This window comes from Micromonas commoda, chromosome 4 (assembly GCF_000090985.2).
Source record: "Micromonas commoda chromosome 4, complete sequence".
In the NCBI taxonomy this organism is placed as follows: domain Eukaryota; kingdom Viridiplantae; phylum Chlorophyta; class Mamiellophyceae; order Mamiellales; family Mamiellaceae; genus Micromonas; species Micromonas commoda.
Genome location: NC_013041.1, coordinates 1170431 through 1191247, shown reverse-complemented (window position 1 = coordinate 1191247; position 20817 = coordinate 1170431). Strand labels below are relative to the sequence as shown.

Sequence of the window (20817 nt, the reverse complement as noted above, 5' to 3'; positions counted from 1 at the left end):
TCCTTTCAATTTTTTTTCGCAGAGGTAAAAATCACGCCTTATTGTGAAGTCCAAAAATTCACGAAAAACGCTTTTGATCGAATGGGCACCCCTCCGCGCAGTGGTATCGAAACAAACATGCGATTTTTGCTTTCAATCTCCCCAGATTGACCCACTCTATTGAAAGCGAAAATCCCCTTCTTGAAAGCGCTTGAAACAGACCTCGAAATCAACCCCCGGGGGAGGCCAAGAACTCATCTTCCAACCGGGTACTAGCCACTAGCCACTAGCCACCGACGCACCCCCTGTTCGCCACCAGTTCGTCGACCAATCGCCTGAACCGCTCGAACCGTCGCCTGTACTCCTTGTGCGGGCGCTGGTTGTTATCGTACGACTCGGCGTCGCCGCGGCAGTTGGCGCACGTCGCGTCCCAGTCGTCGCCGAGCCACCACGGGGACCCGCACTCCAAGCAGGGCATCTTGGGCCAGAAGTGGCCCTTGCCGTCGGGAAACTGCGCGACCTCGACGCCACGGGGCGGGGCGACGAACGCCTCCGGGACGCGAACGCCCGCGGCGCCGCCAAACCCGAGCGACGCCGCGCCGGTGACTTTTTTAGCCACCGGTTCCCCGCCGCCGCCGCCGCCGCTCACTCGCATGTTCGCCACGCCCTCGGTGACGTCCCAGAGCCCGCTCCACGCGCCCTTCTTGGCGGCGGCCATGGCGATGGCGCGCGAGCCCCGACCGCCCGCGTGGACCCCCAGCGACGCGAGGTGCGCGTCCCGTTCCGGCCACGGCGAGAAGCAAAAAATGTCCAAATCCGCCCCGCGCGAACTCGCCTCTCCGCTCGTCTGGGATCCGCCCATCTCAGATTCCGTCAGCAGACACGCGTCCAGAGCGGCGCGGAGCGCTGTCGGGTCCATCGTGACGTCCCCTTCGAACACGAGCTCCTGCCGCGCGTCCCCAATCCACGAAGCGAGCGTTGTCGCGTCCATCGAAAACTTTGATCCGACTTTGCCCGAGCCGGCCGGGGTCCATGCGGTCCAATCGCCGTGGCACGACACCCCCGCGCGCCCGGTCTCCGCGTCTGTCGTCCAAACGCCACACTGCGCGGGCCTCGACGCTAGCCACACGATGCCCGCGCTGCGCGTCACCCCTCGGAAGGGACCCGACGAGGGCGACGAGTCTCTATACTTTGAAACCTTCGCCGAGGACAGGAGCCTCGCGGCGGCCGCCGCCGCCGCCGCCGCCGCCGCCGCCGCGGCGGCGGATGACGCGAGCGCCGACGCTGCGGCGGCGACGGCGGGATCCGACGACCCGCCGAACGCGCGTTCCGCCCTCGCCGCGACCACGGCGGCGGCGGCGGCTGCGCGCGACGCAGCCTCCGTAGCCGCCTCCACCTCGCCCCCGTCGCTAAACCCCGCGTGGATCGCAGCCCGCGTCTCCTCTCCCCGCGGGTCGACGTCCTCCGTCGACGCGGCGCCGGTGCCGAGGTGGACGCGGAGCACGGCGGCCAGTCGAGCGGGGTGGAAGGGGCGTCGCGCCGAGTAGATGACCGGACCCGGTCGGTCGTCGGCGTCGGCGGCGGCGGCGTCGTCGGCGGCGTCCCTCCCTGAAGAAACATCCAAAGAAACATCCGCGGGACCCGCGGGGATCGATCTCGAGCGCGCCGGCTCCTTTTCCTCCTCCTCCTCCTCCTCCTCTTCTTCCTTCTCCTCTTCATCCTTATCCCCCTTCGCCTCCTTCGCCAGCGCCCTGACGTCCTCCGCGCGCAGCGCCGTCACCTTTTGCTCAATCTGCTTCGACATCCTGTCGTGCTCGAACGTCACCCTGGCGTAAAACACGGGCGCGTCGTCCCCCATCCAAGAGACGTCGTTGTCCCCGTCCACCGCCGCCGCCGATTGGTACCCGAGCGCGACGGCGGCGTCGAGCGACGAGTCACCGCCCGGTGAGTCACCGCCCGGTGAGTCACCGCCCGCCGACATCGGATGGACGTATTCGCGGTTGGGCAGCGCCGTCGCGAGGTCCGCTTCGGGGTTGTGGCCCGCGATGATCGCCGTCTTCTCCGTGACGGGTTCCCGCGGGATACCGACGCGGGGGATGTCGCCCGGTTTCGCGACGACGACGCAGGCGGCTCCGTCGTCGCCGGTGAGTCTCATCGCCTTGAAGAGCACGGCTGCGTCCGCCCCGGACGCGGCGAACACCGCGTTTCGTGGGTTCAGCTTCTGCATCACGCGTCCCACGGGCTTGGCCACCTTGCCGGGGAACGTGCTGGCGAGCTCGGACGGCAGGTCCCTGGCCAGCGGCGAGTAGTCGACCACGAACAGTGCCTCGCATCCGGTGTCGCGGAACAGGGCGTCGGCGCGCGGGACGGCGTCGATGAGAGCGGCGAGCGGGTGGGTCGACGACGACGCCGACGCGGCACCCGCGGACGACGCCGCGCGCCGCGCGGCGATGCCGTTCCCGGCCGCCGCGACGGGTGTATCCGCGCCGCCGTCGCCCGCTCCACCGCCGGACACCAGCACCACCGCGCGCTCGGCGGCGAATCGAGGCTTGTACGGCCGCCCCCTGGTGCACACCCAGAGATGCGCCTCGACGAAGCCCTCGCCGTTGCGCCGCTCCGCAGCCTTGCGACTCATGTCGCCTTCGAACGACCCGAGGCGCCCGATACCCGAACCCGCGCGGTCCTTTCCCCTTTGGTCGCGCGCCTTCCAGCGTCGGCAGGCGGCCGCCGCGCCACGAATTGAGTTGATTCATCACTGGGCACCACCAACACAGCAAAATCAAGCTCGAAAATCCCGAGACCGCCGCCTCGGACCGCCGCCAGTTTCGAGCGCGCACTCCCCATCGGGCGCCTCACGCACCCGACGCCACCCAGGAGATCACGACGCGCGCGCTCGTAATCTGAGATGGTCTGGTTCCAGTGCGAGGACTGCGGCGACACGCTGAAGAAGCCCAAGGTTCGCGGGCACGCGTCGCAGTGCAGCGCGAGCCGCTTCTCGTGCGTCGATTGCCTCCAGGTGTTCGACGCTTACACGGTGCAGCAGCACACCAGCTGCGTCACCGAGCACGAGAAGTACGCGCTCAGCATCACCAAGCCCGGGCAAGAGCATCTGATGAGCGCGGCCGCGAACAAGGAGCAGGGCGGCGGCGGGCCCGCGGGAGGCGGCGGCGGCGCGGTCGTGGGCGAAGATTTCCTCAGCAAGAGCCCGCCTTACGAGTGCGCCTGCTGCAAGGTGAAGTGCACGAGCTGGGAGACGCTGGTGGGTCACGCGCAGGGAAAGAAGCACAAGAGCAAGAGCAGGAGTGCGTACGCGGCGCAGGGCAAGGGACCGGACGGCAAGCCCCTGCCCAAGGAGGAGGAGAAGAGGGAGGAGGAGGAGCAGGAGGCGGCGGCGAAAAAGGCGGAGGACGATGCAGACGCCGGGGCTGGCGGCGGCGAAGAGAACGCCGCCGACGAGTCGCCCGTGAAGGAGAAGAAGGAGAAGAAGGAGAAGAAGAGAAAGCGGGACAAGGAGGACAAGAGCCCGAAGAAGGAGAAGAAGGAGAAGAAGGCCAAGAAGGAGAAGAAGGAGAAGAAGGAGAAGAAGTAGTGCTAGCCATGTCTTTCCATCAGACTGAGAAAAATGCCTTTTCAAATCTCGCGCGTGTCCAGTCCAGTCATCACCAGCGGAGTCTCGCACGGCAAACAGTCTGATGAAAATGCGCGTAGACTCGAGGCGCGCTTGGTCAACTTTTGGATTCTGGGACGTTCGGCGCCACCACTTGAGCGCCTCACCGCAGCTGTGCAGTCACCCCGTCGCGCTCGTTCGAGCGACGCGCACCTTTGAACCGACACACGTTCCGTTCACCGACCGCCCGTCGCCATGTCCGACATCAAGGCGATGATGCAGGCCGCTAAGGACAAGGAGGCCGAGGTCAAGGCCAAATTCGACGAATTCGACGTCGACGGCAGCGGTGGCATCGACGAGGTGCGCACGCGAACACCCTCGTATCGTCACGGAACACGCCGCCGCATCTATCGCGTGGGATGGATGACGCGGACCCGATTTTATGGACGCGCACCCGCGGCGCGCTTCGCACCTCCGCGCGCGTAATCGCCCCAAGAATCGCGCGCTTTGAATTTTCCCGATTTTATCCTCGGCCGAGACGGAATCCCCGCTCACGCTCCGCGCCCCGCCCACCCGACACAGATGGAGCTCAACCTGCTCCTCTCGGACCTCGGAATGCTCTCCGGAGTTAACCAGGAGGCGGACGAGCGGTTCGTCCGCAGCACCTTCCGGAAGATGGACGTGGACGAGTCCGGGTACATCGACTTCGAGGAGTTCAAGGTGATTTACAACAAGGCCATCGACCGCAAGAAGGGCAACGACGAGATCGCCGACCTGCCCCCGCTGCGCGGCCGCGACGTCAAGGCGCTCTCACCCGAGGTCGAGGCCCAGCGCAGGCGCATCGCCGAGCGCAAGGCCCAGGAGAAGGCTGAGCGCGAGGCGATGCTCGCCGAGGAAAACCGCCGCAAGAGCCAGCGCATCGCCGAGGCTCGAGCGCGGGGCAGGGACGCCAAGTCCCTGGACGAGCACACCGAACTGCTGCGCCAGAAGGTGGCGGCGGAGTCTCGCGCCAAGAAGGAGGCGCGCGAGGCGCAGATCGCGCGGGAGAACGCGGCGCTCGCGAGGCGCAGGGCCGAGGTTGCCGCGCGCGGCCGCGACGCCAAGGCTCTTGACGAGAAGACTCTGGCGGACCGTCGAGCGGTCGCGGAGCGCAGGCGCCTGGAGAAGGAGGCGCGCGAGGCGCAGCTCGCGGAGGAGAACCAGCGCATGCGCGAGCGCATCGCCGCCGGCAAGGCGCAGGGCCGCGACGCCAAGGCTCTCGACGAGCACACCGAGGCGGCGCGAGCAGCCGTCGCGGAACGCAGGCGCGCGGAAAAGGCGGCGCGCGAGGCGCAGCTCGCCGAGGAGAACGAGCGCATCCGCGTTCGCATGAACCAGGCCGGGCGGGACGCCAAGGAGCTCACGCCGGAGATCGAGGCTGGCCGCCGAGCCGTCGCGGAGCGCCGAGCGGCGGAGAAGGCGGAGCGCGAACGAAAGATTCGCGAGGAAAACGCCGCCTTTCGCGCGCGCCTGAACGCCTCGCGGTCCGCGGGACGCGACGCCAAGGAGCTCACGCCGGAGATTGAGGCTGGGCGCGCCGCCGTGGCGCAGCGCAGGCGCGAGGAGAAGGCGGCGCGCGAGGCTAAGCTCGCCGAGGAAAACGCAGAGTACGCCAGGCGGGTCTCGTCCACCCGCGCCAAGGACGTCAAGGGACTGGACGAGAAGACTTTGGCGGACCGCCGAGCCGTGGCGGACAGACGCGCGGCGGAAAAGGCGGAGCGCGAACGCGCGATCGCGGAGGAGAACGCGGCGCTCGCCAGACGACGGAGCTCGCTCCACGGCCGCGACGCCAAGGCTCTGGACGACGTCACCGAGGCGGCGAGGCGCGAGGTGGAGGCGAGACGGCTCGCCGAGAAGGAGGCGCGCGAGGCCAAGATCGCGGAGGAGAATGCGGTGATGCGACAGCGCATCGCCGCGTCCAAGCGGGCGGGGCGAGACGTCAAGGGGCTCAGCCCGGAGACGCTGGCGGCGCGGGAGCGAGTCGCCGCGGAAAAAGCGCAGCGCAAGGCGGAGCAGGAGATGATCCTGAAGATGGAGAACCTCGAGTTCGAACGAAGACTGTCGCACCAGAGCGGCCGCGACGAGAAGGGTTTAAGCCCAAAGACGCTGGCGGACAGGAAGGCGGTGGCCGAGCGGAGCGCGCAGCGGAAGCGGGAGACGCAAAAGCGACTCGCGAGGGAAAACGCTGAGATCAAGAAGAACCTGAGGGGCACCGGGACCTACCAAGGTCTGTGAGGGGTTTGGGCGGGCGTGATGAGTACCTGTAAGATGAGATTAGAGCGCTCGATCGACGCCGTCACCGATTCGCGTCACCGGAGTCGGATCCGGAGCCGTCTCTACTCGGACTCCTCCGCCGAACCGACGGTCGGGTTTGAAAGCGTCGGCACCTGGGTGGGATGAGTCATCAAATCTTCGGACATTTTCGTTTCCGTCAACCTCGTCAGAAATGTCGAATCCGATCCGATTCGCGCGGAGATCACTTCGCGAGACGCGACGATACGCCTTTTCAGCATCCACGATGGGCGCCTGTCTTTCCACCCCTCCCAAGACGGAACCTTCGGACGAACAATTCGAATACGAACAATCGTCGGAAGGTCATGAGGAATCCCCCGAAGATTTCGACTTGTTCGAATGATGTAATCCGTGAATAACGTGCCGGTGACGGCTGAAACCACGTTCCGTTCGGCGGATTCGAGGTCACGCCCAAGTTATAAAACCACGCGGGCATGAATTCTCTCGTGGATGCGCGCGCGCTCCGGGTTGGGCGCGATCTCGAACCCGCCCATCCGCGCGCGTGAAGCCGCCGGAGGGTGCCAAAAAATCGCCTAACAGTAATGTAAAATGTCCTTGCATGGACATTCATGTTGATCACTTGGTAATATGGTAATTCGATAATTGACGTATGTGAACTAGTACGAATCCAGAGTTTCGTTGTGCAGATTTTTGGTGTTACACCAACCTTCGCCCGGCGTACCGCGCACAGGGTGTCTCGCGCTGACGCGTACCGTTCGGTCGGGTTCGTCGGCCAACCCTACTTCCCGTAGCGACATCCGTCGCCCGCGGCGGAACCCCCACCCCCGCCGCCCTCGATTCGAGCCCCGTCTCCCGGCCAGCCACGGGGGTTTGTTTAGTCTGTAGATTTTCACCGAGTACAGAGCCCGGGCGCGAGGAACGGGGGCGCCATGGGGACGACGACTTCGAAAGAGGAAGCGTACGAGTCCGCGTCCACATCGGATCCGGAGAGCGGCGCGGAGCGGCCCAGCGCCGAGGATGAGATCGCGCGCGTGTTACGTGAGTACGCCCCGCCCTTTTCGCCCCGAGTGTTCCCCCGACAAACCAAACGCACTTCCCAAACTGACCGCATCCACCGTACCCCACTCCGCGCGTCGTCGTTCGCAGGCTACCAGAACAACTACTACAAGGTCCTCGGTCTGGACCCGAGGACGTGCACGGCGGCGCAGATCAAGCGCGCGTACTACAAGCTCGCGCGCGTCATCCACCCGGACAAGTGCCGGCATCCCAAAGCCACCGAGGCCATGGGCGTGGTGACGAGCGCGCACAGCACGCTGACCAACAGCACGTTGCGCGCCGCGTACGACATGTACGCGTCGCAGACGGACGTGGACAAGGCCGGGGCGGACTCGTTTCACCAGTGGGAGAGCAAGGGGGGTTCGCAGATGGCGCATCTGCCGCCGTGGCTCGTGCACTGTCTCGCGCACCCGATCCTCGGCCCAATCACCATGTTCTTCATATGGCTGCTGCTGCTCACCGCCGCGCTCGTTTTCCTGGCGCTCTTCCTGTGCTACATGGTGGTGCACATGATATTCTGGTTCCTGTGCTGCTTCGGGTGCGGCGGGCACTGCTGGCCGAGGTACGGCGAGGGGGCTCGGATCCACGCCAGGCGTCAGGAGCGTTTCATGCGCATGCTGCACGACTACGAGGCGGAGGCGATGATGGCCAAGGCGAAGGGGGAGCCGATGCCTGACCCGAACGTGTTCTTTCAAAACTGGAACATCGCGCACCCGGAGGTGGACGAGGACGGGGAGGTGCCGTTCGCGAGCGCGGCGCACGGCAGGAACCAGTACGGGTCCATGTCGTGACGACGAGTCCGCGTGACGATGCGTTAGAGCTAGGATCGTTTGGCTAACACTACTTACTATAGGATCGCATTCGTCGTCGTCCGTCTACGTCGCCGCGCCACGCGCCGCGAGTTCCGCGTTCAATCCGAGCCGAACGAGCGCGTCGCGGAGGTCGCGCGGGTCCGGGGTTCGCGCCCACGGTCGTTCGGTCCGTCGTTTTGGATGGGGCGGCTCACCGGGACAATCGCGACGAGATGACCCGGAACTACCCCGAACTCGGATGAGCTCATCCGCCGCGGCAGCCGGCGACAAAGGGGCGGGCTCGGCCTCGAACCACGCGTCCGCCAACGCCCCCGCCGCCGTCACCCGAAGCTTCGGGTCCAACACCATCATCCGGTACATCAGATCCGTCGCGGCGCCCGAACGATCGGAGCTCTCCGGGACAACCTCCGACCTCGGCGCGGGTTCGAAAACGTCGAAGGAGATTTTTCCGTAATCCGGCAGCGCCGACGCGCCGGGCCACCTCGTCTCCGACGGCGTCCCGAACGCCCTCAGCGTCCTCGCGAGCTGGTCGATGTCGCTCTCGCCTCGCAGGATGGGACCTTTCGCGGACAGTAACTCGCCGAGGATGGCGCCGACGGACCAGACGTCAATGGCCGCGGAATACTCGGCGGCGCCAAAGAGAATCTCCGGCGATCGGTACCAACGCGTCTGGACGCCGCGAGTGTACGACCCGTGGTGCACCAGGCCGTCGTCGTCGTCGTTAGCGTCGGCGTTGGCGGTGTCGTTCGGCGGCGGCGTTCCCCCCGTCGCACCCGCCGCCTTCGGACGCGCGTTTGCCGCCGCCGCGGCGAGTCCAAAGTCTGCGAGCTTCAGGACGCCGCTCGCGTGGATGAGCACGTTGCCGGGTTTGACGTCGCGGTGTAGCACCCCGAGCCGGTGACACGCCGCGACGCCCGAGAGCACCTGGTGAATCAGGGACTTGACACACGCGTCCGACAGCGGGGAACGGCTCGTGGATGCCGCCCGGTCGCCTTGTTCGTCTCCGAAGTCGTGTCCCAGCGCGGTGGCCAGGTCCCCTCGCTCGCAGAGCTCCATGGCGAGCACCAGCGCTCTTCCCGACGCGAAGTGGTCCATCAGACGGACCACGTTGCGCTCCCCCGAGACCATCCGCATGCACTGCAGCTCGCTGATGACGTTCGCGGGTAACGCGTCGTCCAAACCCGGCGGGGACTCGCGGATGGGGACGCGCTTCAACGCGCAGAGTTCGCCGGTGGGGAGGTGCTCTCCGAGGATGACATCGCCGAACGCGCCCCCGCCCAGGCGCGCGGCGTGCGGGACCTCCAAGTAACGAAAACGCGTCGGTTCCACGCCCGGAAGATCGATGCCGTCCAGTGGGGAGCGACGTTCATCCCCGTGCCCGTCGGAGAACGCGCCGGCGCCGCCCATCGTTCTGCCGTGCGTGGCTGGAGGAGAGAAATAGTTAAACTGCTTCGTTAACGGTATATTGTACGTCTGTCTGACTGGCCGCTATACGAGGCCGGGGACTGAAAATCCGGGTGGTTTATATTTCTTCTTATCGCCTTCCTGGCATTGATTCGTGTCTGTATTCGCCGAATGCGGCGATCTCCTGTACCCATACGCAGTAATATGCGAAAAAGTCCTGTTAGCTCAGCGGTAGAGCGCTAGGCTTTTAACCTAGTGGCCATGGGTTCGATCCCCATACAGGACACGGATTTCTTTTTTGCATTCTTAGACCCCGGCATGACTTCTACGACACGCGCGGACATGTACACCAAGTTTCAGACGATTTCATGAAGTTTGCAGGCGTCTGGGGCCGGCGTCGGGTCACCTCCCGCATGTGCATGTGTGTCCCCAAAAAAAAGGAGGTAAAAGACTCACACCTCATCACAAATCTAAGTGTTACCCCTTATCAAACATCTTGATGCGCTCCATCATGGACATCCTCCTCGACGACAGCGACGCCTCGATCGCGCTCAGCCGCGCCATCGCCGGCGTCGTCGCCCTCTCCACCGACGCCGTCAGCGACTCCTCCCGCGCCGTCGCCGCGTCCACCCGAGACGCCGGGTAGCCGCGCCCCCGGGTTGGCAGACGATCGCGCGCCCAGGGAGGATCCGGCGGCGGGGGCGTCACCCGAACGACGGGGGACGGCGGCGTCGGGGGCGAACGGGCGGGGTGGATCGTCGTCGTCTCCTCCGCCCGGTCGAAGGCGGCGAACGGCGACGTCGCCGTCGACGGCTGGTCGAAGGCGGCGATCGGCGACGTCGCCGCCGTCGCCGTCGTCGTCGGCGGCGTCCCGGCGACGTCATCGAGCGGGGCGGCGAGTCGCTCGTGCATCGCCCTCGACGTCGCCGCGGCCGCCGCGATCCCTCGAGCGGCGTCGATCATCCCGCCCACCGCGGCGCACGCCTTCGCCTCCAGCTTCCCGACCTCCACCTCGCCCCCGTCTTCGCGGCCGTCGCCGGCGTACTTGGCCGCGGCGGCGAGCGCCAGCTCCTCCAGCGTCCCCAGCGCCTCCACGGGCGCGGAAAGCGCGTCCGCGACGGCGTCGAGGTCGAGGGGGTCGCCGGAGGAGCCGGCGTGGGCATCTCTCGACACGTCTCTGGACGGGTCTGGACACATCCGGACCGTCGCCGCCTCGATCGCGGACACCGCGGACGCGAGCGCGGCGGTTCGAAAATCCAGCCTGTCCCTCGTCTCCGCCGCCGCCGCCATCGCCGAAAACGCGGCGGCGCACATCGCCCGGCCCTCCCTCCGTACCGTTGCCAACTCCGCCTCCGTCCGCGCCAGCGCCGCCTTGTTCGCGTCGCACTCGTGTCTCGCGGCGTCTGCAAGTTTCACCCAGACGCCTTCCACGCCGCGAGCGGTGGCCGCGTTTCTCGCCATGTCGCCGAGTTCGGCTTCGTGGGAAATCTTGGCCATCGCCAGAAGCTCCTCGGCTCGCGTCGCGTCCCGTCTGGCGCGCGCCAGCTCCTTCTCCGCCAGTCGCTCCGCCTCCCGTCGGCCGAACTTGGCGGCGCCCTGCGAGGCGGATTTGCGTATGCGCTCGACTGCGTTTTTAGCGGCGTCCTCCGCCGCTTTAGCCTTGCGATCCGCGGCGATGAGCGCCAGACGCAGGGACGCGATCTCGGCTTTGGCGGACTCGAGCTCCTTGGCGAGCTGGACGGAGACGCGCGATTTGGTGGGCGGCGGCGCGGACGCCAGCGCGGCGTTTTCCGCGCGGAGCGCCTTCGCCGCCGACTCCAGCTGGCGCTTCTCCGACTCCAGCTGGCGTTGACGCGCGAGCGCGGACTCGAGCGACGCCCTGTCCCGCGCCGAGGAGGCGTGCGCGGCGGCGGCGCGTCGCTCGAGGTCGAAGAGGCCAGCCTCGAGCGCCTCGGATCGCGCGACGAGCGTGCGGAACAGGGCGCCGTCTTCCCCTCCTCCTCCGTTTGCCGCCCGGGGAGACGCGGCCACGTCTCGGTCGGTCGATTCCAGCGCCGCCCTGAGCTCGTCCCGTTCAGCCCTGGTCTCGGCGAGGACCGCGTCGTGGGACTCGAGCGCCTCGTCTAGCTTCTGCACGAGCGCGGAGGCGGTGGACGCCACTTGCGTCACGTGCCCCAGCTTCTCCTCGATCGATCGCTTCTCCAGTTCGAGCAGCTCGCACTTCATCACGAGAACCTCGCACGTCTTGGCCATCTTCGCCATCTCCTCGTCCTTCTCCTCGTCCACATCCGCGTCCGTCGCCGCGTCGCCGCCGCCCTCGACGTTCTTGATGACGTCATCCGCGGCAGCCGCGGCGACGGCGGCGAAGTTCACCTTCTTGTTCGGTGACCTCGGAGGCGTCGGCCTATCGTCGTTTGCCGCCGCGCCCCTCGCCGCGACGCCCCCCCCCGCCTCGGCCTCAGCCTCCCTGCGCTCCACCTCCCGCTCGCGCGCGCTCAGCGACGCCTGCATCGCGTCCAGCGCGTCCGCTCGTCGCCTCTCCGCCGCCTCGATGCCCTCCCGCCTCTGTTCGATGGCGTCGCCGAGTCGCGTCAGCGCGGATTCTCGCTCCGACGCGTCCGCCTCGCGGTCGCGCACCGCCGCGTGGAGGTCGCGGATCTCCTCCAGGAACGCCGCCGCCGCGCGTTCGCGCTCCTCGACGACCGCGGCGCGCCTCTCCAGCGCACCCTGCGCGAGCGCGAGGTCTCCGGCGTTGTCATTCTCGGATGCGTCGTTCGCGATGAGCGATTGATTCAACATTGATCGGTCCTCTGCCGCTGCGTCGCGGAGTGCCGCCTCGTGCGTCGCGAGCTGCTCCTCGCGCGCCGCGCACGCGAGCTCGCGCTCGCGCATGAGCGCGGTGAGCTCCTGCAGGAGCCTCTCGCGCTCGTCCGCGGCGCGCTCGCGCTCGGCGGACGCGTCGTCGCGCGCCCTCGTTTCGGATTCCAACTTTTCCACGTCGCGCTCTCTCGCCGCGACGGTCGTCGCGCCGGTCCTCGCCTCCCTCGCGGAGAGCGCGAACTCCCGGTCGTCGAGCTCCTTCGTCCTGCGATCGAGTGACGCGGCGAGCGCGACGTTCGCCGCCTGCACCCGCGCGATGGCCGCCGCCGCGTTCTCCGATTCCGCCCTCGTCGCCGCCTGAGCATCCAGCATCGAGTCCAACTCGTGCTCGCGCACCGCGAGCGCGCCCTCCCGCTCCGCCACGGCAGCCTCCTTGGCGCGAAGCTCCGCCTCCAGCCGCGCGAGGTGACCCGCGGCGGTGGGCGTGGCGGGATCCATCGCGCCCGACGGCGTCTCGGCCGGCATTCGCAGACTAGCTTCGGACGGGTCGTCGACCCCGGGGCTCCTTTGTGTGCGACTTGAGCGCGGTCACCAGTTCGACTTGCTCTCACTTCGGGATCGTTTGAACTGCGGAGATTGGACCGTCGCCGACGCCACAGCTGGCAGCGGGCGCGAGATCGTATCGAAGGACGCCGCATGACCAAGCCGAGGTACGGCCTGGAGGTGTTCAAGTTCGCCGTCTACGTCTCCGTGCCCATCTTCCTCACCGTCACCTTCGCCGCGAACCCCGTGAACCTCGAGTCGATAATCAGGCGACACGCGTACGTGGTGTACCCTCCCGAGGGACCGAAGCCGCCGACCGCGGCGGAGATGCGCAAGATCGTGGAGGCGAACAAGAAGAAGAAGCTCCGCGACTGAGCGCGCGATCGAGCGATGGGATTCGGGATGACGCCGTCGGCGACGACGCGGCCGGCGACGCCGTCGGGGGCGTTCGGGGCTCGGGGGGGCGCATCGTCGCGAACCGGGGCTCCCAGGTTTAGGGTCGGCCGGCCCTCGCCGCTCGCCCTCCGTCGCGCGCGGCTGACGACGATCAGGATCACGAGCACGACGACGAGAAGGATATCGACGATCGCCGCCGACTCCACGGGCCCGCGGCGCCCCGTCGGCCCGCTCTCCCGCGAGGACCAGGCGCGCGCGGACGCCCTCGAGGACCTCGACGTCGACGTCGACGACGACGACGACGACCTCCACGGGCGTCGATCCGCCATGGCCGGCCCGGGCGGCGCCTTCGTCCGCGCCGTCGTCACCTTCCTCGCGCTGTGGTGCTGGAAGATCGCGCCCGCGGGGTGTACATGGGGGGCCATCGTGGACGGCCGGCTCGTCCGATCGCCGTTGATCGGCTCGCCGTTTCAGTGGTTCGCCGCTTCATTCGTCGTCTCCTCGTTGTGTTGCGTCTTCGCCCTCGTCGCAGTTCGAAGAAGGCTCGGAGACGGCGCCAAGGCGTTGCACCAGCCGCGGAGGACCGACGGACCGCCGCACCACAAGCACGGCGCCAAGGCGTCCACGCCGACGATGGGCGGCGCGGTATTCGTCCCAGCCGGTCTCGTCTGCGCCTTACTCGCCAATAAAATCGTCGGCGACGAATCCGTGCTCGCGCTTTGCGCCGCGACGGCTTTGATGTGCGGCGTCGGTGCGATGGACGACCTCAGGAAGCTGCGCACGGCGAGTGCGGACGTGGGTTTACCCCCCGCCGCGAAGCTGGCGTGCCAGAGCGTCGTCGCGAGCGTGTTGTGCGCGTGGCTCGCGAGCGGCGGCGCGGGGGGGATCGGGTTAGTCCCGGGGTTCACGACGGTGACGACGCTGTGGGTTGGACAGACCTTACGCCTCGGTCGGTGGTTCTGGGCGCTCGCGGCGTTCACCGTGGTGGCGGAGAGCAACGCCGTGAACGTCACCGACGGGCTCGACGGCCTGGCGGCCGCCACCGTCGCCTTCGCGCTCGTCGGGACCGGGATGATCTTACTCGCGCGAGGGCGCCCGGAGCTGGCGTCGTTTGCGATTTGCGTTGCCGGGTCGGCTTGCGGATTCCTCGTCGTGAACAGGCACCCCGCGAGCGTGTTCATGGGGGACACCGGGAGTTTAGCTCTCGGGACGGCGTTGGGCGGGTTGGTGGCGTGCGGCGGGGGCGGGATGGTCCTCCCCGTCTTTGTCGCTTCCGGCGTGTTCGTCGTCGAGGTTTTATCGGTGGTGGCGCAGCGTTTGTATTTCGAGTGGACGCGGCGGCGGCGGGGAACTGGGGAGAAGTTGCTGAAGATGTCGCCGCTGCACCATCACCTGGAGCTGAGCGGGTGGGGGGAGATGAAGATCGTGGTGTGGATGGTGGCGTTCGGGGCGGCGTGCGCGGTGGCGGCGCCGAGGGTGGCGTTGATGGGAGTGGGCGCGCTTTAAAAGACGAGCTTCTGAACACCTGAAGATTTTAACGTTTGAATTCGTGCCTGACCACCAGTGCGATGGGCGCGTGCCTGTCGTCGCCCAAGGGCGACGATGTGTCCGCATCGTCCGCGCGGACGTTCGTTGGAGCGTCCGCGAAGCATGCGGGGGCGGGCGATGGGTCCGCCGCGCTGGTAGACGTGCCGCTGGACTCACCGAGGGCGGACAAGGGCACCCCGGCGCCCAACCCCGAGGCGGGTGCCGTCGCCTCCTCGACGGGCGTCGAGGAGGAAGCGATCACGGTGGACGAGGTGAATCCGTTCGTCGATTGCGTCCGCGGCATCGATGGGGAGATGCTGGCGGGAATGATGGAGGCGGTCGCGAGCGTCGCGAGGCACGACGCGCTGACGGCGACCGTCTCCACACGCGTCGATGCCGACGAGGATGAGGAGATTCGTTCCGAGCCCGACACCCTCCCCGACGACGAGCCGGAGGTTGACCTATCGCTGTCCGATTCCGACCACGACGCCGAGGAGGAGGAAGAGGCCAGGCGAAGGGATGCGATGGCGGAGGAGGCTCGACGCATCGAGGAGGAGGAGGCGAGGCGGCGAGAGGAGGAAGCCGCGAGGGAGGCTAGGAAACGGGAAGAGGAGGCGAGGCGACTCGAGGAAGAGGCTGCCGCCGCCGCCGCCGCAGCAGCAGCAGCCGAGGAGGAAGACGCCAGACGACGAGAGGCTGAGGCTGAGGCGGCGGCGGAAGAGGCGAGACTCGCCGCAGAGCGCGATGCCGAGAAGCTCAGGGCGGAAGAGGCTGCCAGGGCGGAAGAGGCTGCCAGGGCGGAAGAGGCTGCCAGGGCGGAAGAGGCTGCCAGGGCGGAAGAGGCTGCCAGGGCGGAAGAGGCTGCCAGGGCAGAGGAGGCCGCCAGGGTCGCCGCTGCGGCTGCGGCGGCGGCAATCGCCGCCGCCGCCGCCAAGGCCCGCGCCGAGGAAGAGGCGCGCATCGCGGCCGAGGAAGAAGCCGCAGCGGCGTGGGAGAGGGCCAAGGAGTCCGCCAGACGGAGAGCGGCGGAGAAGGCCGCCGAGGAGGCTGCGAAGATACGAGCGGAACAGGAGGCGGAGGCTGCGAGGATACGCGCGGAACGGGAGGCGGAGGCTGCGAAGATACGAGCGGAACGGGAAGCCGCCGAGGACCAAAGCTCGAGCAGCGAGTACCAAAGCTCGAGCTCCGGCGAGTACACCGACGACGACGACGACGAGTTCGCGTCCGTCGCCTCCTCCGTCCCGCCGCCCCACCCGGACACCCAGACGGTCGACGCCAACGTCGCCGAGGTGAAGGGCCGGTCCAAATCCTCCCCGCCGCCGACGCCGCGCGTCCGCGGCAACGCGTTCACCCCCCGCGCGGGCGGCAGCGTCTCCTCGCGAGGCTCGACGCCGAGGACGTTCGGACACCCGACCCCGAGAAGCGGCGGCGGCGGCGGGGTCGGGTCCGCTTCGATGACGCCGCGGGGGGTGGCGTCGCCGAGGTCGGCGTCGTCGGGGGGGACGTCGCGCGGTCCCACCCCGAGGGGCTGGGGCGTCGTCGGGGCCGGGGCGTCGACCTACGCCGGCGTCGTCGTGCTGTACACCGCGAGCGGCGAAACAAAGGCGGAGAAGAGTTCGAGTTCGAAGACGGACTCGAAGAGAAAAGGAAAAGGACGACCCCTGCGCGAGCGTTGCAGGGACGTGCGAGCGGCGTTGGTCGCCCTCGGCGTCGACTTTTTGGAGCGCGACGTGTCGATGCGCGAGTCGCACGCCGAGGAGCTGGTGACGAGGCTAAAAACACGTTCCGGGTCGGCCCCCGGTGGATTCGAACCCGGGACGTCAACGACGCCCGCGCTCTTCGCCGACGACGAGACGGTGGCGGTCGGCGTCGAGCTCGAGGACCTGGCGTCGGACCGCGACGCGCTGCGCGGGGCTCTGGCGGAGGCGGTCACGCGGGCGGGCGCCAAAGCGCGGGGGGACGGTGGGGGCGGCGGGAACGGCGGGGGCAAAACGGCGGCGTGTGGCGCGTGCGGCGGGACGAAGCTCATCGCGTGCGCGCACTGCGACGGGTGCATGCGGATACTCATGCGCGACGCGACGAGGGGGGTGGACGTGGAGCGGCGGTGCCCGTGGTGCAACGAGGTGGGCATGCAGGAGTGCGCCGAGTGCGGATAGATAGATGCCACTAGTACGTGCTGCTTCTATGATATTGGTGTGAGTAGTCGGAGTTTACGGTCGGAGTCGACGGAGGTTATCGTAACCGGACGAACGTCGACGTTGAACCCTCGGCCTCGTCACCGCCCGCCGCCGGGACGCCTGCTGTACGACCCGGTGTAATACCCGGCGTAGTACCACGACATCAGCAGGTTGGCGAGCTCGTCCACGTCCGCGTCGTCCACCACGCCGCCGCCCGGCGCGAACCTCAGCGCCGCGCGCGCCGCCTCCCTCGCGGCGCCGGCGGCGTCGTCGCCGCCGAAAGACGCCGCCCGCGCGCGAGGATCATCCTCTCTCGGTCTCCCCTCTCGTCGGTCGCCGCGGCGGTGACCCGTCGGGGGCGTTCCCGGGGGCGCGGGGTATCCCCCGGGGTCGCCGCGGACGTGATAGGATTCGTATGGATGTCGCGGCGGCGGCGGGGGGGGGGGATGGCGGCGGGGTCGCGGCGGCGGCGGGTAGCGGCTGTGTCGTTCGTGGCCGTAGCGGCCGTGTCGTCGTTCGTAGCGGCCGTGGTCGTAGTCGTGGTCGTGGCCGTAGTCGTAGTCGTAGTCTCCGCGGTGGTACGCGTCCCATTCGGTCCACGAAGCCGAGGGCCAATCCGGGTCGCGGTACTCGCCGCGCCCGATCCAACGCCGATGATCCCACCCGCCAGCTGTGCCGCCCCCGGATGATGCGTAGTAGTCCGCCCACGCCGCCTCGCGCTCGCGCTCGGTCATCTCGTTCCATTCGCGCATCGCGCCACCGGTGGGTGAGGGCTCCTCCGGTGGATGGGGCGCCGCACCGGGTCGCGACGATGCCGCGCGGGCGCGGGCGCCCGACGGCGGGCGCCCGTCGTCGTCGTCGTCGTCGTCGTCGTCGCGCACGAGCGGCTGATCCCCGCGCGGCCACGCCACCGGCGATGGATCCGGCGCGTCGTCCGGCTCCTCCTGGCCCCGCGCTCCCCACGTCTCCGCTCGCTTCGACGGCGTCCCCGCTCGCTTCGACCTCGCGCCCACCGGCGAGAGCGCCGTCGCGCCCGCCACCGCGCCGTTCGGATCGTGAGTCTCCCTGTACCGCTCCACCGCCTGATTGTACGCGTCCATGAGCGCGGTGTCGTCGTCGCTGTCGCTCAGGTCGTCGCGCGCGATGGACTTGGACGGGCTGGCGTATACGTACCCGTCCACGTGCAGCGCGCTGAACGTGGAGGAGGACATGACCCTCGGTTCCGCCGTGGATGAGTGTGAGTGTGGGGGCGGGAAAGTTCGTCGGCGGTTCAGAGGTTTCAGTTGGGCCCATAACCTTATCTTGACAGACCCAAAAAATGGAGACTGTACAGGCTAGTCTCGCGCCCGACGGAACCCCAGACGGGAGCGCCTGACGCGTCTCTCGCACACGAACCGCGTCGGGTCGACCCGACCGCGCTGCCCGGAGCGGAAAACGCGCCCGAGAGGTCGCGGGATCGTCCCGGAGCGCCCCACGGACCCGCCTCGGCCTCTCTTGGTGGTTACAAAAAAAAAGAGAGTCCCGCGAGAGGTGGCGTCGCAGCACAGATCGAGCCACGATGGGAGGCCTGCTGAGGTACACCAACGCCATCGTGGGCATGGGCCTCGTGGGCATCGGTATCGCCATGATCGCCTCCCCCGAGCTCGTCGTCCCCGAGATGTACGGCAAGAAGAAGAACGGCCAGCGCGTCAAGGGCGAGCCGTCCACCGCGTGGGTCGCCATCGGATGCTTCGAGGTGTTCATGGGCACGGTCCTGTGCATGTCCTTCTACTGGGGCAAGGAGGCGAGGTTCTGGCTAGGGCTCGTCTACCTCCTGCTCATGTGCGCGCTGATGTACGACCTCTCGGAGAACGCCACAAAAGCCGGCCTGGCGCCCTTCGGCTTCAACAACTTCACCTACAACGCGCTCATCTTCGCGTCGTGCTGGTACGTCGTCGCGCTCGTCATGAACCGGCTGGAGCCCGGATACCTCACCGCGGACAAGAAGACCAAGCACGCCGTCGAGGGCGAGAAATCCTCGCTGCTGGGCGCGACGAAAGATAAGGCCAAGGCGGCGGCGGCCCTGGACGAGGAACGCGTTGAGGTCGTGACGTACGGCGCGTCCGAGGAGACCGAGCCGATCGCCGGGATGGAGACGAAAGAGCCGGTTGAGCGCGCGTCGCGGGAGGTGGTGAACGTGTCGGAGGCGGCGCCGGGTCCCGCCGCGGACGTCGCGCGTGAAGCCGAGGCGGAGGTGGTGCACCGAAGGTGGGAGAGGCACCCGAAGGAGGCGGCGGATGGGGAGTCGTCGGACGGCGGGGATATCGCGATCGATTACGGCGTCTCCACAGACGAGGAAGACGCCGCGAACGAGAAGAAGAGGAAGAAGAAGGAGAAGAAGAAGGGAAAGGGAAAGGAGACGGAGGGGGCGGCGGATGCGACGAAGGCGGATGCGAGGGCCGAGACGGAGGCGACGGAGGCGACGAAAGCCGGGGGGAAGGAAGGGGAGAAGAAGGAGGAGCCCGCGCGAGCGGAGGAGGCTCCCGCCGGCCCCCCGGCCCCCGCCGCCGCCGCCGAGCCCGAGCCCCCGAAGCCGTCCGCGAAGGAACGCGCCCTCCTCCTGGACCCTCAGGAGGAGGTTCGACGCATCCTCGCGTCGCGCGCGGATGCGTACGCGGTGCTCGATCTCGACGCCGCCACCGTCACCGACGCGCAGGTGGCGGACCGGCGCGAGGTGCTCGAGCTGTGCGTGGCGCAGTGCGGCGACGACGACTCCAGGGAGGAGGCGATGGACGTCCTGCGAGCCGCTCACGACGCGCTTCGCAGCGCGTGGCAGCGCGGCCTGTACGGAATGTTCGGGTACAGCGGCGCCACTCCCAAGCCCAAGGACGCGCCCGAGGAGGGTGAGGCTGTCGCGCCCGAGGAGGGCGCCGCCAAGGACCTCGAGGAGGGCGGCGACGAATTCGAGGGCCTCTCCGAGGAGGCCAAGGAGCGCAAGAAGAAGCTCGCTGCGGCTCTCGCCAAGGTTGAGGCGCGTAAGCAACGCGCGAAGGAACGCGGCGAGGATGAGGAGTTCACGTACGACGATAAGCGGTCCACGCACGGTACCGTGGCGAGGCTCGTTTCGCCGACCATGTCGCCCAAGGCTTCGTCCCAGGCGATTGCAGAGGAGGCTGAAGCCGCTGCCAAGGCTGAGGAGGAGGCTGCTGCCGCCGCCGCTGCAAAGGCTGAGGGGGAGGCTGCCGCCGCTGCAAAGGCTGAGGAGGAGGCTGCCGCTGCAAAGGCTGAGGAGGAGGAGGCTGCTGCCGCCGCTGCTGCCCTCGCTGCCACGGCCCTCGCCGCCGCAGCCGCCAAGGCTGAGGAGGAGGAGGCTGCCGCCAAGGCAAAAGCCGAGGAGGAGGCTGCCGCCGCCGCCGCCCAGGCAAAGGCAAAAGCTGAGGAGGACGCCGCCGCCGCCGCCGCCGCCGCCGCCGCCGCCGCGCAGGCTGAAGAGGAGGAGGTGTTCGCCTCTCCGTCTACCTCCGAACCCGTCGATGACAGCGACGACGAAGACCCGATCGCCGCCGCTGCCTTCGGCTCACCCGCCGTGGAGCAGTCGCAGTCGCCGGAACGGAGCGAGGAGGACAAGCTGCTCGACGCGGCCATCTCCAGCATCAGGAACCTTCTCACCGCCAGGCACGGAGCCGCGTACACCCCGGAGCAGTACGACGCGTGGGCTCGACACATCGGCCTCTCCACCGGCGGCGCCGACTACGAGAACCCCCCGCTGGGTCACCCGCTCTTCGGCGGCGTGGACATCATGCTCAAGTCCCCCGTCGGAGCCCCGGGCCGGGTCAAGAGCCTGGCGCAGGTGGTGCAGGCGAGGATCGACGCGGAGCGCGCGAGGGACGGGGAGGCTAAGAAATCGGAGCTGCTGGAGATGCTCGACGACATGCTCGACGGCGCGTCCATCGCCACGTCGCCCAGCAGGTCGGAAATCGGTGCGATCACTCCCGAGAAGACCCGCAGGCGACGCGCGGCGGCGTTAAAGGCGGAGGAGGCGGCGGCAGAGGCGGAGGCGAAAAAGGCGGACGACGACTCGGGCGGCGATACCGTCACGCCGACGTCCAAGTTCGCGGCGCTCGTGAACGCGGCGAGGACGCAACAGCGCGTCTCGCCCCAACCACCGCCGCCGCCGCAGTTTGCGGGATACGGTCCGTATTCGCCCCTGCCCAACGTCCCCTCT

The 20817-nt window shown here is 68.1% G+C and overlaps 10 protein-coding genes across 10 annotated transcripts; 6 read left to right on the top strand and 4 right to left on the bottom strand.

Annotated features, from left to right (window-relative positions):
- Nucleotides 1-265: 265 nt before the first annotated feature.
- On the bottom strand, nucleotides 266-2614 carry MICPUN_100173 (predicted protein; the record flags this gene model as incomplete). Its single annotated transcript, XM_002501423.1, has 1 exon — nucleotides 266-2614. One exon carries the CDS (start codon nucleotides 2612-2614, stop codon nucleotides 266-268), a length of 2349 nt encoding a protein of 782 aa, XP_002501469.1.
- Nucleotides 2615-2884: 270 nt separating this feature from the next.
- MICPUN_58052 (predicted protein) lies at nucleotides 2885-3568 on the top strand (the record flags this gene model as incomplete). Its single annotated transcript, XM_002501821.1, has 1 exon — nucleotides 2885-3568. One exon carries the CDS (start codon nucleotides 2885-2887, stop codon nucleotides 3566-3568), a length of 684 nt encoding a protein of 227 aa, XP_002501867.1.
- Nucleotides 3569-3841: 273 nt separating this feature from the next.
- MICPUN_58051 (predicted protein) lies at nucleotides 3842-5860 on the top strand (the record flags this gene model as incomplete). The annotated part of the gene is made up of 2 exons (XM_002501820.1): nucleotides 3842-3946; nucleotides 4169-5860. The coding sequence occupies 2 exons, from the start codon at nucleotides 3842-3844 to the stop codon at nucleotides 5858-5860; spliced, it is 1797 nt and encodes a 598-aa protein (XP_002501866.1).
- A 947-nt stretch (nucleotides 5861-6807) lies between these two features.
- Nucleotides 6808-7725, top strand: MICPUN_58050 (predicted protein; the record flags this gene model as incomplete). The annotated part of the gene is made up of 2 exons (XM_002501819.1): nucleotides 6808-6916; nucleotides 7025-7725. 2 exons carry the CDS (start codon nucleotides 6808-6810, stop codon nucleotides 7723-7725), a joined length of 810 nt encoding a protein of 269 aa, XP_002501865.1.
- Nucleotides 7726-8016: 291 nt separating this feature from the next.
- MICPUN_69534 (predicted protein) lies at nucleotides 8017-9030 on the bottom strand (the record flags this gene model as incomplete). Its single annotated transcript, XM_002501422.1, has 1 exon — nucleotides 8017-9030. A coding segment is annotated over one exon (1014 nt), but the record flags the coding sequence as incomplete, so codon positions are not given.
- A 597-nt stretch (nucleotides 9031-9627) lies between these two features.
- Nucleotides 9628-12468, bottom strand: MICPUN_100170 (predicted protein; the record flags this gene model as incomplete). The annotated part of the gene is made up of 1 exon (XM_002501421.1): nucleotides 9628-12468. One exon carries the CDS (start codon nucleotides 12466-12468, stop codon nucleotides 9628-9630), a length of 2841 nt encoding a protein of 946 aa, XP_002501467.1.
- A 198-nt stretch (nucleotides 12469-12666) lies between these two features.
- Nucleotides 12667-12888, top strand: MICPUN_58047 (predicted protein; the record flags this gene model as incomplete). The annotated part of the gene is made up of 1 exon (XM_002501818.1): nucleotides 12667-12888. The coding sequence occupies one exon, from the start codon at nucleotides 12667-12669 to the stop codon at nucleotides 12886-12888; it is 222 nt and encodes a 73-aa protein (XP_002501864.1).
- Nucleotides 12889-13236: 348 nt separating this feature from the next.
- Nucleotides 13237-14415, top strand: MICPUN_58046 (glycosyl transferase; the record flags this gene model as incomplete). The annotated part of the gene is made up of 1 exon (XM_002501817.1): nucleotides 13237-14415. One exon carries the CDS (start codon nucleotides 13237-13239, stop codon nucleotides 14413-14415), a length of 1179 nt encoding a protein of 392 aa, XP_002501863.1.
- Nucleotides 14416-14477: 62 nt separating this feature from the next.
- MICPUN_58045 (predicted protein) lies at nucleotides 14478-16592 on the top strand (the record flags this gene model as incomplete). Its single annotated transcript, XM_002501816.1, has 1 exon — nucleotides 14478-16592. The coding sequence occupies one exon, from the start codon at nucleotides 14478-14480 to the stop codon at nucleotides 16590-16592; it is 2115 nt and encodes a 704-aa protein (XP_002501862.1).
- Nucleotides 16593-16711: 119 nt separating this feature from the next.
- MICPUN_58044 (predicted protein) lies at nucleotides 16712-17824 on the bottom strand (the record flags this gene model as incomplete). The annotated part of the gene is made up of 1 exon (XM_002501420.1): nucleotides 16712-17824. One exon carries the CDS (start codon nucleotides 17822-17824, stop codon nucleotides 16712-16714), a length of 1113 nt encoding a protein of 370 aa, XP_002501466.1.
- Between the last annotated feature and the right edge of the window lie 2993 nt (nucleotides 17825-20817).